Here is a 17,422-nt window from a genome sequence, read left to right on the forward strand (position 1 = left end):
GTTGTAGGATTTAATGGAGACAACCAGATTTGCCTCACACTGTAAATGTTCATGGCTTTGTAAAACAGCAAATAGCAGATATCAGTGAACAAGATGAAGTGATTAAAAACCTGTTCTGGATCAGAAAGAGCTGGAAGAACCCCACCTGGCAAGTAGGCTTACAACTCTGTCTGTATGTGTCTGTGTGGATGCTTGGGAGAGAGAGGAATAAAATGTCCTTTAATCTGCCTATTGTTGCTGCTCTCAGGCCAGGGACCAGGTAGTACTGTTCCTTGAAGAAACAGAAAATTTTCACTTTGATGCTGAACATGCTGCTTCTCTTACCTATTGCACTAAAGCAAATTTATAGGCAGCATGCTTTCAGGGGACATCCAATCTGGCCACCTACTTAGAATATCCCTGGACAGGGCACTTGAGTAACACATTTCAAGTAAAGTTAAACTCAGCCTTCATTTGCTGCTTCTTTGGTCCACCCACTCCTCTGTATTTTACTGAAATATTTTATAAGGAAAATCAGTTGTTAGTCCATCTGGGCAACAACTCTGAGCTTCTTTTATTCCCTTGCATGGCTGGGCATATAAATCCAGTGACTCACTGATTTGTGCTGCAAAACTACAAAACTGACTTTGGATCCAGATACGCACAGAATTGGTGGAAGCAGACTCAACACTTGGCAAAACTCTGACTTGGGAACCCCTTGAAAAACAGTTTTTTCTGACAAATACCTGTTGGATGGTGGTAGGAACAGGTATATGAGACAATTCTATAAGACGTGATAGAAAAAACTAATTTTCAGTGCCAACATGGAGGCCTTGACACAGCTTTCTTTTGTGCTTCCAAGCACCAAGAGAGCTTTTCATTCCTTTCCAGCTTACACCAGAGTCCTGTTTTGCTCAGATGTTCTGTTCTCTGGGTGGAGTGAAGTGGACTCATAGATAAACAAAAGGGTGCTCTAGTGTCCCCTGGGGAAGCTCTGTTGAAAGCCATGGGAAACCAAGTGTACAATAGAAATTTTAGACTTCTTGTCTCAAAAAGGCATTCGTGACTCTAGGCCATGATGCCCTGAAAACATACTAGGAAGGGCTACAGACATGCAATATCATCGATTTTGTTTATTTCTGAATTCTCAAATAAAATGTTTTGTAAGTTTTATTAGGTACAATATTAGAGAATTCATGTATTTCTGGCTTGTAAATTTTACTATGTTTCTGTGAAAGAAAGAGAGAAAGCAACCACAAATAATTCTCATCACCCACTTAGTGTTTTTCTCTGTAATTTAAAGTAAAAGCCAGAAAATGTGGACTTCTATCATCTGAGACTCTGGGATCTATAGTTTTAATTGTGCTGAAGTCAAGGGTTTCACTTTAAAGCACCCTAGGTTGCCCCTTTCCAATCAGATCACATGAAGTATTTCCCATGAATGCATTTTCAGTAATTATTGGTAAATTTAAACAGCAGATGGCATTCTTCAAATATAAAATCTGACAGAGAACCATGGAGTAATTATGAATAATAGCCGTGTAATTTCAGAACAAAAGGGTTTAAGGATCAGGAGTTGGTGTGGAGACTGGAGTGGAGGAGGTTCACCTAGGGCTGATATCTGTTTCTCACCAGAAGGCCACACACCAAGATTCACCCCCACTGGTGTGTTTATGGCAACTGTCTCTTATTACAGTGTGCCGCTGAGCCTCAGCCCAGGCTCACCAGTGCTAAGGTAATTACTCACTGCCTTTACAGGAACCTCCAGCCTTCCCAAATAGAAACCACATGCTCTAATAGGCTGGATATATTCAAAATGCCTCTTAATTTGTTTAATAAGTAGAAAAATGCAATGTTAACTGCTGGCTAATTCCTTATTACTGAGAAAATTACAGTAGAGTATAGACTTCAGCATCAATTGAACCAGTTTACCTGGAGGGCTGGTGGCTGGTGACATCCCAGGCCAAGGCTTCAAAAGCTGGAAACAAAGCCTAAGGAAATAGCCTGGAGTCTATGTTCTTGAGAATAGAAACCAGTGCTACTCATTATGTAACAGGGGGTACATCCAGGCAAGTCAGGTGCACCCTCTGTTACCCCCAGTACAAAGGAGTTCTTGGTTTTCTAAAGACCATCCAGATGAAAGAAGAGTAGAGAGCAACATTTTTTCCCCCTCAGAGTTGCCAGCCTTTAAAAAATCTTAGACCTTGGTTGAATACCCATCACCCATCAGGATGTTTTCCCACTGCCTTTTGATGTCCAGAGGAGAAACTACTTTCTTGATGAATGTGTTTTTAGAATTCTAATAATATTTTATTGTTGATTTTTTGTTTAACTCATGGCAGAATTAGTATATCTAGTGAAAATCTGATGTTGCCACCCTCACCATGGTATGATTTTAATTAATGTATCAAATAATCTGAATAGAATACATACTTATGGTACATTGTTGACATTTAAAACAGACTCTGGTCAATATGTTCTGGTAGAATGATTTGAAAAGAAGTCACCCACATCTTCTTTTGCTGTTAAAATGCATGTTATAGCCTCTACAATGTTATGAACCATCCCATTAGTTGAAGGTGCCTTTAGTATTACCAAGCACGTTGACATACATTGTAGCAATACAGTTGAACGTTAAGTGGTAAAAGAAATAGATCTGCAATCACTTGGCACTTCCTGTTTGTATGTGTGTGGGATAATCCAAGTTCTGGGAGGATTTTTACTTGACTAAGGTCTATAAAATCTCCTTTGCATGATTTTTTTTTTTTTTAATTATGATTGATTTGATTTAGAAGTGCAACCATCCTGCCATTCTGCCCTGCAAACAGCCATCACAGGAAAGCAATAACTGTGAATTTTGCATTAAATTTAATTTCTTAAAATTAATGTGTTTTAACAATTACCAGAAAGGCATATTATATTGCCTGAGGTATTAGACACATATAGAAGTCCTGAAGTGAGCTCACATCTAAAGTAACTCATCCCTGGGAAAGTTAAATAAAAAATGCTTAGGCAATCGATAGAATCCTGCTGACTATGCTATGAACAGGAAGGATTCTCACCTCGAAGGGTTACAGAATATGGTCTTAATATATATTTAGGTATGATGGCACATATGTGAGCAGGGAGATATTCTACTCTATTGGCAAATTCTTGGGGAAGGGGATTATTTCACAGCCATATCCACTGCTGTGTCCTTTCTGGATAAGAGTGTTCACAGCATTCTCCCTGGCTTACCATAGTTGGCTATAATACACAGAAGTCGCGCCCCGAGATAACCAAGGAAGATATGACAACAAGTGGACATGTTTCCCAAGGACAGAGGTTTCATAAATGCAGGAAGGTTAGCACAACCACTGGTGTGAGGGGAAGTCAGAGGACGTGATCATAGTTCATGGGAACCAGCAATGCAGGATGGGCTACATTCAATGTAGTTTCCTTTGCAGGCTTAAAATAGAGCCATTGTAAATTATGTCAGTCTTTCTCGAATCATGAAAATGATTGTTAAAAAAAGTCTCAGAATACACAATGTGCATTGTTGTGTGGCTTTGATGTGTGAATGATGAGAGCATATGATATAATACCAATTAAATAATGGTCAAGCAGGCCCAGGCTTTACTCCCCAGGGGAAAGGTAATAAAGGGGAAAGGCTACTTCATTTTGTTTTTGTGTCTTCAATATAGGATTCTTTACGTGATCTAAAATTTTGAAGGTGTTCCTGTTACGTTTTGTACTTGATACATCTTAAGATTTTGATTTTTAAGATTCTGCTAGTATAGTAATGGGGTGGGGGAGCAATGCATGCTGGAATTTGAATTTTCCATAAATATTTAAGTATACAAATATGCTAAATATTGTGCAAGGGGGAATGACAAAATATTGATTATATGTGTATGAAATTTTGTGCTGCCTCAAGACATTTGTCAGGTTGGATGCCTTGCTTTGGAATCTAGTGAAATGGGGGGTTTCTGTGTTTGGAGCACCTAGTTCGGTGCCTCCTACTTCTTTCCATGGCTTTCTAGTTGAAATTATTTGGGGTAAACCAATTGTGATACTTGCTAAATTCAGAAGCAATTGCCATAAAGCCTGAGATTCTTTTTTGTTGTTTGCACACAGGTGAGGTCTGCCATAAATCCTATACTCAGTTTTCAAACCTTTGTCGTCATAAGCGCATGCATGCTGATTGCAGAACCCAAATCAAGTGCAAAGACTGTGGACAAATGTTCAGCACTACGTCTTCCTTAAATAAACACAGGAGGTTTTGTGAGGGCAAGAACCATTTTGCGGCAGGTGGATTTTTTGGCCAAGGCATTTCACTTCCTGGAACCCCAGCTATGGATAAAACGTCCATGGTTAATATGAGTCATGCCAACCCGGGCCTTGCTGACTATTTTGGCGCCAATAGGCATCCTGCTGGTCTTACCTTTCCAACAGCTCCTGGATTTTCTTTTAGCTTCCCTGGTCTGTTTCCTTCCGGCTTGTACCACAGGCCTCCTTTGATACCTGCTAGTTCTCCTGTTAAAGGACTATCAAGTACTGAACAGACAAACAAAAGTCAAAGTCCCCTCATGACACATCCTCAGATACTGCCAGCTACACAAGATATTTTGAAGGCACTATCTAAACACCCACCTGTAGGGGACAATAAGCCAGTGGAGCTCCAGCCCGAGAGGTCCTCTGAAGAGAGGCCCCTTGAGAAAATCAGTGACCAGTCAGAGAGTAGTGACCTTGATGATGTCAGTACACCAAGTGGCAGTGACCTGGAAACAACCTCGGGCTCTGATCTGGAAAGTGACATTGAAAGTGATAAAGAGAAATTTAAAGAAAATGGTAAAATGTTCAAAGACAAAGTAAGCCCTCTTCAGAATCTGGCTTCAATAAATAATAAGAAAGAATACAGCAATCATTCCATTTTCTCACCATCTTTAGAGGAGCAGACTGCGGTGTCAGGAGCTGTGAATGATTCTATAAAAGCTATTGCTTCTATTGCTGAAAAATACTTTGGTTCAACAGGACTGGTGGGGCTGCAAGACAAAAAAGTTGGAGCTTTACCTTACCCTTCCATGTTTCCCCTCCCATTTTTTCCAGCATTCTCTCAATCAATGTACCCATTTCCTGATAGAGACTTGAGATCGTTACCTTTGAAAATGGAACCCCAATCACCAAGTGAAGTAAAGAAACTGCAGAAAGGAAGCTCTGAGTCCCCCTTTGATCTCACCACTAAGCGAAAGGATGAGAAGCCCTTGACTCCAGTCCCCTCCAAACCCCCAGCAACTTCTGCTGCAAGCCAAGACCAGCCCCTGGATCTAAGCATGGGCAGTAGGAGTAGAGCCAGTGGGACAAAGCTGACTGAGCCTCGAAAAAACCATGTGTTTGGGGAGAAGAAAGGAAGTAACGTGGAAGCAAGACCAGCTTCAGATGGTTCCCTGCAGCACGCCAGACCCACCCCCTTCTTTATGGACCCTATTTACAGGTAAGGGTGGTAGGAGGTGATGAAATATGAACAGATGTAATGAAAGGTAGATTTTTATATATAAAGTCACATCCTTTAAAAATCAATTCTTCCTATTATTCCTATTATTCAACAGAGTGAAATTGTTGTTTGATCTAGTGAATTCCATTTCCTATTGAGAAAGTTGACTCATTAGGTTTGGACTTATTTTTGGATGTCTCTGAAGTTGGGGGTTTGGAATAGGCCCACAGGACTTTTTTTCCTTGACAATAAATTTATTTTTAAACACATTTTTTTTTGGAGTGGAAAATATGGGAAAGTCATATTTAAAGCAAATTGTCAAGTGGCGGAAGAATGAGCCTCCTGAAGGATTAATGCAAATATTTGTGGGCACTTAAAATGGGTCAGGTTATTTAGAATAAGAAGAGACCTATTACCGCAAGTCTACTCTCCATTAACCTACCAACACATCCTTAAAAAGGCTGGTCATATACTGCTTCTAAATAAACCTCTTAGAAACCACAAGTAAATGAAATATTAATCACAAGAAGTTCTGCATGTAAGTGTGAGTGGTGTGCCTAAAAATTATATCTGTATTTGATGCCTTCATTATCCACTTTTCTTTGATGCATCCACAAATTCTCTGGGTGAAACATGTTTAATAAAAGGCTTCTTAGATAGCCCCCTGTAACACTCACTTGACCTTCAATGTGATTTAGTTTTTAAACACTAGTTTTCTTTACATGGTATGAATAATAGTAATATGTTCATTGTATCTTTTAAACATCACAAGTATTTTCAATTTACTTTCTACTTCAAATTTTGGACATTATTAAGACTTCATGGATAATTTTTATTGAACTTATTTAAGATGAGAGCATTTTTATATTTGCCTGATATTTTATGAAGATATTTGGGGCCATTGTTTTATTCAACAATACTTATGGACATTCCATAACATAGTAGGCACTAAAACTACAAATTTTTTTTTATCATTTAAAATATTCTTCTACCTATATTATCTAAAATGCATTGTCAAAAAAACACTGCCAGTGTTTAAAGGGTCACCCTCATCTCAACAGGACAAAAGGAACAAAAAAGGACAACACAAAAATATATTGATGCTACAACTACCTTATTTAAGTATATTTTTTGCAATTATTATTTCTTAATTCTGTGTCAGTCCCATCACTAGCAAAGGGGAAAAAAAAAGAAAAAAACAAATCTTCCATATTTTGTTTATAGATTGTATGTTACACATTTTCAGTAAGGTCATATTTCCAATTCAGTTGGGCATCTCGGTACTTTCTTAAGATAATTTCTCAGACTTTGTTTCTCATACCCTCCCATTTGCAATGAGCATGCAATTTACTCCACATATCCACTGGACCTACCTCCACTACCTCCTAACCTTCCTCTTCTTCTAGTCGACATTTTCTCTCTGGTGTTTCAGATGTCAAGAAAGACCTAACCCTTATTTTTAGTGTTAGGCCTGGGTTGAATCTCAGCCTTCTCATGACCTAGACTTTTTCCTTTCACCCATAAATGGGTATAATATTACCTGCTGCAATAAGTGAAATAGTATATTGCAACACATAGTGTGTACAAAATATCCAGAACTGGTAACTATTTTATTTGTGTCAACTCTATTTTAAAGTGTACTCATTCAACAGTGTTTAAAAGAAAATTACCAAAAGAAATTAACTCAATTCATGATATCATTTCTTTATATGCTTAACTGAAAATAGAATGACAAGCCTTTCTAAAGCAGAAGGGACATACAGGTAAGTTTTCTATATATGTTCAAATAGTTCCTCGTTCTTTTCTCACAATCTGGCTTCCCACCTGCCCTGTTTATTAGCAGTGGCATCAAGAGAGTGACTCCCCATACACCCCCGTCTCTAATTTGATCATGTATCAGGTATCCTCTGGTTATACCTCAAAGAGTGGCTAGCAGAGTATAGTATGCTTGGGAAATCCCTTGATATTACTGGTAGATTTGAAAAAAAAAAAACATAGTAAATATTTGGGCAAACACATTCTTCGCAGAAAATGTCTTTAATTTTCAAAATTAGCCCTGTTTTCATGACCTCAAAATCACCAACCATTCTTATCTTGATTTGAAATGGAAAGGTACTAAATTTGTGATGGATGCCTCTAATTTAGTGACTGCTCATTTTTCATGTTTCCTTATAATTATTATTAGGCATTGAGTAGGATTTTTCCATTATAAATAGGACTTTCTCTCTTTTAAGAAGTGACTTAAATATTCTTCAAGAAGGGAATGGATGTCTTTATATTTTTATTAGTGTGTGTCTCAGGAACCTACAATTTGCTTTGCTGTTTTAAATGTCGTGTAGTGATTGATATGTGAGACTGATTCATCTCCAAAATCTAATTTTAACCTTTCAGAGTAGAGAAAAGAAAGCTAACCGACCCACTTGAGGCTTTAAAAGAGAAATACTTGAGACCTTCTCCTGGATTCTTGTTTCATCCACAAGTAAGTATTTTGAATTTGAGATTTCAAGCTTGTAAACTAACTTGTTGATCCTGAAAAGCAGGTGCAATGAAATGAAAGAAATCTTGAGAACACTAGGATTTCCTATGACGCTGCTGTGGAAGAACACAGGAAATTCTAGTGGAATTAAAACCTAAGCTCCTTAAAGAAAAAGTCATTAATATATGTGTAAAGATAACATGGTTTTAGTGTTAAATTATTGTCTGTTGTTAACTGCTTATTGAGCCAAAGTGCATTTTGGAGTAAGCAGAAGTCAGTTAAGGAAATAAATATTGAAGTTGTCTTTTGTGTTTAAGGTTGCTGATAATAAGATACTGTGACTCGTCCCAAACTCATGAAGGTCATTCTTGTTCTTTTAGTGCTTAGATAAAAACAGGAAATGAGTCTACCTGATGAGTTGTTACCATAGAGGGCGAAGGAATTTATCTAGAGACCATTGGGCATTCCAGTAAAGTTCTGTAATTGCACAAGAATTCACCACAATACCCAGAGCTATTTGCTGAATGGGGTCATGCTCATTTATCAAAATATATACAGTTTCTCATTACAAGGAAAACATAAAATGCTATTATCTGATGGGTTCATCTCTATGTCCCTACCCATTTGGTTATTTTTTGAAAACTGGTTTACTTATCAATCCACATCTGGAGAATTGTATTGAAAGACCAAATATGTAAACATCTTGAATCTAATTCCCTGATTTATGTTTTATTTTATTTTGTTTTTGTTTAAAGGATATAAGTTCTGGACTTTATTGATAGAAAAATTTTTATGAAAATGTCTCAAAACAGAGTAAATTAGTTTTGTTGGAATATGCTCAAACCAAAAATGATGGTATTTTAATAAAATGGGTGAAAATTTATGTAAAGATCCTTATAGAAAATTATGAGGTAATTAATTCATCTGGGGATATGATTCTTTTTTTTTTCCTCCTCTCTCTTCTTCACTTTTTCATGTATCCTTTCAAAATCATGAACAAGAGCATTAGAGCTGAAATACCATCTCCTGGGATGGTTGGAGAAATTCATTATTGCTCAAAAATACTCACTCTAATTTAACTGAGAAAATACAGAATTTAGTATAAAAATTTCATAAATATTCCAGTTAGTATTAACTTGATAAAGAAAGGCTAAGACTAAGGTAACATCATTTATATATTTATGTTATGAAAAATGGTAAATGTTTATCAGTAAATATTTTATACTTAGGCTGGTCTAAATAACACTTGAAAACTTTTGTGGGTGGTAATCCTCAATACGTATTTTGTATCAGATTTTGTATAAAAAGTACATCTCTCTTCATAACTTCCTAAGTATGAGTAAATGTATTTATGAGGATATAATATGCATTTGATATAATAATACATTTAATTACAATAACCAGTCTGATTATCATAGTCTGATAATCTTGAAAATTTAGTAATTAACCACTGCAAAATTGAGTACTATGGTCCATGGAATAATGGAGAAAAATAGGACTTTGATTCAGTGTCTTTGAGCATTAAGTCTATCTGGCTCTTAGTATTTTTTCTTTTCTTTGGTACCAGGGATTGAACTCAGGGGCATTCAACCACTGAGCCACACCCCCAATCCTATTTTGTATTCTATTTAGAGACAGGGTTTCACTGAGTTGCTTAGCGCCTTGATTTTGCTGAGGCTGGCTTTGAACTTGCAAATCTCCTGCTTTAGCCTCCCGAGCCACTGGTATTACAGGCATGTGCCACTGAACCCGGTTGGTTCTTAGTTTTCTTATCTGTGAAAATGAAAGAGTTGACTGTAAGATCCCCATCTACTTTGAAATTCAGACATCTCTAGCTAATCAAGGTAAATTTATTGGTTCATAAGATGGGCAGTTTTGTCTACCAACAAACAACTCCATAGCTGCAAGCCACTATTATAAATACAGCATGTACATATTTTTTTAATAAAATAGTATGAGAGAAAATACATTAGCTTTCAATATTCCCAAAGTTAAGAAGGATGGCAAAAGATGAGGCCTGCACCCAGTGCAGGGGGGGCCTTTTTTCAGATCTGCACAGATGGGGCAGTGCCTTTCTTTCCCCCACAGAATTGTCAGGTTTGGTGGCAGTGACTGCCTGTTGTGACATGCTTCTATTAGAACATGACCCAAGGGGGACATTCGAAATATGCAATGCCCAGTGTGTCAGGAATACCACCCTCCAGTCAGGACGGCTTGCTCCCCTTCTGGAGCAACAACTGGAGGTCTTGCTGTACCCACCATTAACATTCTATCTGCTGGATAGTGGGGCTCTCTGAGCGGTCTTTGAAGGTGAAGCACATTCAGTGTGCTTAAGGCAGAGGCTCTTTACCAACTACCACAGACTTGTGTCATTGTTTTCGAAGCCATTGTGGCTGTTTTAATGTGCAAGGCTGCACACTGCTGGGAGATGGCAGGAGCAACTTGGTTCCTCCTCCAATTTTCATCAGATCTTAAGACCAAATGGTCTGCTCTTTCAGCAACTTCCCTTTGATGTTCCAAAGTCACAACAGATTTTTTTTTCTCTTTTCTAGTACTCTACAATTCCATACTAACCTCAAGATGTACCTTAAAACAAACAAAATATTAGATTTAGGGCTAGAAGTAATTGCTGCACAAATTGCTTTTCTGCTTATTAGCAAAAGTGCTGAAGTTTTGAGCAACAATAGTCAATCTCTCTGAGCCTTCTCAATGAGTATAATGGGAGCCCCACTCTCCGCCTGACTAGGGTTGCTGTAAAGATCAGTATTTACAAGCAGGATGCTTTTTACTTGGTATGTGGAAGGATCTAGTGGGAAAGATTTTATTATTATTATTATTATTATTATTATTATTTATATATGGCATTAGAATGTATTACAATTCTTATTACACATATAGAGCACAATTTTTCTTATCTCTGGTTATATACAAAGTATATTAGTGGATACAGAAGCATCCCATTGTGAATATAAAGGAATATTCTTAAAATACCCTCTTCCCATTCCCTGAGCCCAGTTTCTTTTCCATGTATCTGGGAGAATTTGGAAAGATGCGTACTGTGTTTTTGGCATAACCTCCCTGGGCAGCAGTAGGGGTGGCACAGAGCAAAAAGCCAAAACAGAAAGGAAGGCCTCTGCTCTCAGGGCTTGCCAAAATTTCATAGATAAATAAGAGAATGCATAAGAGCATTCATTGTTTCACTTTCAATTTAAAGTATATTGAAACAAACCACATGGTCCCTCTGGGCTTCTGGATCTTCCTCTTCAAGGTGGAAATTACATCTGCCCTATCTACTTCTTAGGGTTATGCTAATAAAAAGAAGGTAGTATTCTCAGTGCTTTGGGGGAAAATCTAAAAAAAAAAAAAAAAGATATGTCAGTGCCTAGTAGTGGTATGCTCTGAGTTTGATTTTGTAATTTTTCTATATTATTGTATTCTACGAACACAGGCCTCCCTAGAGCATAATCCCTAGTCAACGATAAGTGAACATCTCAATAAATATTTATCCAATTGTATTGAAAGATAATTAGGCCTGCCATATGGAATAATACTATATGTTTTTAAAATTCTGTCAAAAATAATTAGAGGCTATGATGAACTCATATATCAAAATTAAGAGAGGAATCCTCAGGGTCTAAGTTCCTCAATTCTTAAAAGAAGTATGTTTCCTCTCTCAGGCCACTAGAGGACTTATTTAGCCTTTCATTTTTCTCTTATAAATAAGTTAGTTTACTATGAGGAAAAATAAGCACTACAGAGACTAGCCATAGATATGCATCTGAAATTATTTATGATGTCTTATTTTAAATTATAATTTTGAGAAGCTGGTAATGGCTATCAATGGGTGAACTGGAAGGGTCAGTGTTACTGTGCCATCCCCAGTGTCCATGTCTTTGATTTCTATTTGGGTATTTGTCAATCACATTGATAGCTCATTGGAACTACCATAGAAATCATTTGGCAATTATGCCATTGTGCAAGTAGCTACTACTCCTTGGTTTGATTTTCCTAGTTTGAATATTATTTTTAGCTATTCATGCATTTTATTTTTAAAGGTGTGGTTTTGTATACATTTGCAAAAAATATTATCTTTTACTTAAGCTTCTTTTTTCATTCATCTCTACTTTTTTGGTTTTTTGTTTTGTTTTTATTGACACCTCCACCTTATCCTGTTACTACAGTCCAAGGAACTGGGAATAAGTAATCTTTTTCCCAAGTCGTCATTTCTATATTGATGTGAAAATCACTTCAATCTTGCCATTCATAATCTATTTTGCCTTCACCAAGTGTTTTCTATTGTCATATTCTTCAGAAATTAAGATTTCATCATTTTAAATCTATATATCTTCTTTATTCAAGATGCCAGAATTTATGAAATAAAAAATATAGATTTATCCCCTTTAACCAAATAAAATAACATTATTAAGGGTATAATCTTTGTGTTTCCTGGGGCACATAACTACTGAGCCACATCCCCAGCCTTTTTAAATATTTTATTAAAGACAGAGTCTCACTAAGTTGCTTAGGTCCTCACTAAATTGCTGAGGCTGGCTTTGAACTTGTGATCCTCTTGCCTCAGCCTCCAGAGCTGCTGGGATCATAGGAGTGTGCTTCCCAGTGAATCCTGCCATCAATTATCATAAATAACGGGACTTTTTTTAGTTCTTTTAATTAATATTCTTAAGAGTTCTGCCAACTGATGGTCTGAGATCCTCATTATCAAGCAATGAATTTCCAAGAACATCACCTTTTTGTTACTGAACTATTCATATCTTAGTAAATACTGTATTTCCTTTATTATTGACAATATAAAATGCAAGAAATTGGATTTTTTGCAGGAAATTAATTACTTTTTAATTATTGAAGAAAATTTTAGAGAACTCATTTTGCAGTGAGTAAAAATTAAAAGGGAGCATCTGCTTTGCTTTAAGACTTGCTAGTAGGTAGCATTTAGCTTTCTTAGAATAAAAAACATTCTTGGTTTATAACCTTGTTTCTAAAGTTTATTTTAGGTAATAGAGGAAGCTCAGCAGTATTATGAAAATACTCATTTTTTTCATTTCCTAAGCTTTTACTCAAGGTACAGTTACATGATAAGCCAAAATTACTAAATTAGGATAAATGTTAATTTCTCAAAGGATAGATTGCAATAAAGATACCAACACAGAAGTAATTTTTTGTTTTTGTTTCAATTTTGCTCCCAGTTCCAACTGCCTGATCAGAGAACTTGGGTAAGTTTCCTACTTATATTTTTAACTAAAGTAATGTAGCATTTAAAAGAAAACAGCTTATATTTTAAATTGCTGGACATACATAATGGATTCCGAGCTCCTTTCCATTAAATGATATGGCTACAACAGATAACTTCCCTACTTTATCAAGTTGCACAATACTTTCAGATATAATTGTGCATTTATTAATCTAGAAATTATTTATGGAATGATTTTGTTTGATAAATCTGACCCATTCCACATAATTGTTCCTTGATATGGACACCTGAGAGTATGTTGTTAAAGAAGGCTTCACATGGGCCAGTAAGTGGAAATAACCATTATTTGGGGGACAGCATGTTAAAGATAAGTTCGATAAAGCCTTACACAGGATAAAACTTAGACTTGTGTAGACGCAGGCTGACATTGGAATTCTCATTCATTTATCCCAAGGCAGAAATTGGTTCTGGCTATTTGGAAATGAAACTAAATGTTAAAAAATCCTTATCTAACTAGTGAATAGATCTTTTAGCATGGAGTCTCAACTTCTAGTTACTATTTCCAGAAATGGTCAGTTTCAGTAAATGGTATGAGGGAACAGATTTATATTTTTAATGGTAAAGTCATTTAGGGTATAAAGAATCCTGCTTATTAACTTCTCACCTCCAAATACAACCTGGTCAGTGGAAAAAATATATATCTCAAAATTTTCTGTAAGTATATGTACGTTTACTTCTTTACTTAAAATTATGCTAATTTATGAGGAATGGGGAAAATCTTGGAGCATAGTCCAGCTGTCCTTTAAAAGCCACTATATTGTTATTATAAACTGAATTTAGTTGGAGCACTTTCACACTTTAGCACTTACCTATTTCTTCTATCTGGTGTTAGTTTTTTTCTTTACAAGGAATACCTCTAATTTCTCTCTTATGTGTAATATATGACAAATTGTCATTTTTCTTATTCTGGAGGACTTTAAAGGATTAAATTTATTTATTTCAAAAGTATGAACAATTTTTGGAAAGAGGAGAGAGAGAGAGGGAGGGAGGGAGAGAGAGAGAGAGAGAGAGAGAGACTCTGTGTGTGTGTGTGTGTGTGTGTGTGTGTGTGTGTGTGTGTGTTAGTTGTGCAGTCTATGGGCTTGTTCTTTGATTATCCTGGCCTATATCTCCAGGATCCCTCCTCTGTCTTTCCTGGCACGAGTCTGTCCTGAGTGTTATGCCTCATGACCCTCATCTTTTCTAAGGTGTAGTATGACTTTGGCAGTAGCTAAACTGTTAGTTACTTAAAGCTGAAGGTGTTAACCCCCTACACATGTGACCAACTATCAAAACCCATTCAGATTTTAAGTTAGATTCCCTGTTATAATATAAGAGCAAAGCAACTGCCATTGCAATGCTCTGGACAAATTTCCACTCCATCACAGATTTCTCAGGGCTGCGATTCACATCTGTGTTATAAAACAGATACTAGAAGGAAATATTTAAGATATATGCTTATAAATTTTAGGGGTAAAAAATCTCTATGTGATTTCATAATCATGACTGCTGAGTATGATGCATGGTGTGAGATAAACATGAAGTATGAATATTTACTTCTCCCTCAAATGACCATGACTTTGTGATTTCTCAAGATTATCAAGTGAATAAATATAGAAAGCTACCCAATCTACAAACTTTCCCATCATTATGAATAGTTATTTATGAATAGTTAGTTATTTTATGATAAAGACATGTGTAATTTAATTGTGAAACTTTGGGTCACATAATTCATGGTGCCTTTGGACATATCATTTCATATAATCAGGTTGTCATTTTAATAGTTTTAATGAGAAAATTTTTTTATGTCATCAGTTCTTGGCTGCCAGATAATAAATGTTAGGCTGAGTGCTTAGGACTCAGTTGATGATATCTTGCCTGCTGAAATGTTTTTAAAAATACTAGCTTTATTTGACTAGAGATATAGCTACATTTTTGGTAGGAGCTAGGGAATTGTGTCTAAATATTAGTTTGCGTCAGTATGAAGTTAATAGCCTCTTGGGGACTCGAAGGAGGTGAAACAACTTCCTCTTCCAGACATCTGGCTGCAGATACCATCAACAATTATTATATATGTAAATAAAAATTACTGTTCCATAGAAAAAACTGTCATTTACTGATCTAAGATTAGCCTAAGACATCAATGGGTCACATGGTAATTCATTTCGAAAATATATGATCTAAGTTCTCTCCCCTTCAATTTCCCTATGCTCAGCAAATTTCTTATTCATAGTGGTACACATTACATTTTCATTGGATTTTTTTCATAATTAGAAAATATAAGCTAGATCTGTCCCATCCATTCCAATTAATTGATTTTTAAAATACTAGTTAGACTTTAAAATGAAGGTCAAAACTTGTTATATATTCTGTGAGTCAGGCCCGATAGAAGAAAAGTTGGAGTTCTGTCTCATATGTTAGATAAAACCATCTTACCCCAATACCTTGATCTAAGGTATATACTATGGCTGACATTGGTCACAGAGTTGCTAAACTACCCCAACTGGCAGATGCTAAGTCACTTCTGTTTTGGTGGGGACACATTTTTTCCAACTGAGGTCAAGAGCTATAAGAGCAAATCTTAAGATGAAAGGAGTATTCAATGATAGGTTTTATGTCACTTCGGTTGTTGCTAGCTGAGCAGAATGTGTGTGTGTGCGTGTGCATGCACACGTAACTACATGTGGTATTAATAGCTATCCTTAGCTCACTTCCCATCTTCCTCCTCTCCCTTTCCTCCTCCGATTTAATCCTCTCTTCATTTGATATCAGAAGCCAAAGGTGGGGGTAGCTTCTAAGAGAAGCACTAGGCCATCCATATTCTTTCCCCTATTGTCTTTAAGAATGTCATTATTTAGCCATCATGTCCATAATATATTTTCTTGTGTCTTGATGGTTTTCTCAAATTGAAACAGTTTGAGATAAAGTAATCACAGTGATCTTTCTTCAAAGGAGCTAGCTATTAGCAGCTACTAAAGCAAGACACATTTCTCAACAGCCAATTGCTCTCAAATAACTTGAAGGACTTGTAGTTTATGTGTGCTAGAGATGAAAGCTGAGAATAATAGTAGTCATGAGTAAGCTATTTTCCATATAAAAGGGAAAGTGTTTCTATAAGATGTATTGCTGCAGGAATCTGAGTGTGTCAGCGGGACAGACACTCCAGTGATTTAAAACCACTTGATAATGAAACTTTGCCCAAATATTAAATGTACATAAATAAAACATTTATAATCATCACCCATGCACTTACTGTTCTTCCCAATAAATACATGTGATCATGACCCTTACCCTTGCTTGTTACTGCTAATCAGCTTGAAGGCCAGAGGTCATTTTTCACTTAGACAATGTATTCCACCATGGAGGGAATATCAAAATGATTTTCTGCAAGGAACAATTAGAAGGAATAAATGCAAATAAAATAGTATCATAAAATATTTCTGGATTGATTTTTAATAAATAAAATCCAAAGTAGTGTGGAAATGTTAATGCCCTGCCTAGAAGGGGATAATGACTGTATTCTGCAGAGACAGAGTTTCCTCCAACCTCTCTGAGCAACATCATCATTCCATATCTCTGCCCTGTGATCAGTATGTGTCAAAATCCTTCATAGTGACAAATGTGCTGTCCACTTGCATCTGTGGAGAATGTTTTAGCAGCTGAGTGATTATGAATCAAACCCTTGAGCTTATAGCCCTTACCGCCTCCCAATGCGTTCACATTTGTCGTCTGACAAGTAAATGTATCTTGACTTTCCTCTGAGATTTTTTTGCACTGTGTTTGATGAAAGACATTTGGCAAATTGGCAGTGGTACCCTGTACATTGCAATTTGTAGCTAGCATTAGGAGTCCGGGCATGAAATGAGAGGGCAGGTTTCAGGATAAAGAGAAAAGAAAGAGAGCTAACTAGAACATGAATAGGCATTTGAAGAATCAAACATAAAATATTTCCTTCATGAGAAGAGAATTGTGTTAGGGCCATTCTTGTTAGCATTTTGCTCTAGATTAAGAAGTTGATGTAACTTCATATTCCTTTTTTTTTTAGTAGGAAATGCTGTCTTTTATTTTTAACATGAGCTTATAAATTAGATCTCTGTGTCTGTCTTGCTGTCTCATCAAGGAAATAGTTAGCCTCTTGGGTTGACCAGTTGCCTGGATTTGTGGTTATTACCATCTAGTCCTTGTGTGTCCGTGAAAGCATACAGAATGCATTCAGAGCCTTTTAAGTAGGTATTTCCCCAGAGGT

At 36.4% G+C, this 17,422-nt stretch overlaps 1 protein-coding gene across 17 annotated transcripts in view; it reads left to right on the top strand.

Moving 5' to 3' along the window:
* The window catches only part of Mecom (MDS1 and EVI1 complex locus), a 544,883-nt gene that overhangs the window by 509,292 nt on the left and 18,169 nt on the right, over positions 1-17,422 (top strand). For 9 of the 17 annotated variants that reach the window (XM_071615485.1, XM_071615493.1, XM_071615483.1 and 6 more), the window contains 4 exons: positions 4,096-5,452; positions 7,180-7,215; positions 7,844-7,931; positions 13,133-13,159. In XM_071615485.1, the coding sequence (XP_071471586.1) occupies positions 4,096-5,452; positions 7,180-7,215; positions 7,844-7,931; positions 13,133-13,159 (1,508 nt within the window). The remainder of the gene's footprint in view (positions 1-4,095; positions 5,453-7,179; positions 7,216-7,843; positions 7,932-13,132; positions 13,160-17,422) is intronic. The other 8 variants (XM_071615488.1, XM_071615489.1, XM_071615490.1 and 5 more) reach the window with 5 other exon arrangements.

Source organism: Marmota flaviventris, chromosome 8 (genome assembly GCF_047511675.1).
Source record: "Marmota flaviventris isolate mMarFla1 chromosome 8, mMarFla1.hap1, whole genome shotgun sequence".
Lineage (NCBI taxonomy): Eukaryota > Metazoa > Chordata > Mammalia > Rodentia > Sciuridae > Marmota > Marmota flaviventris.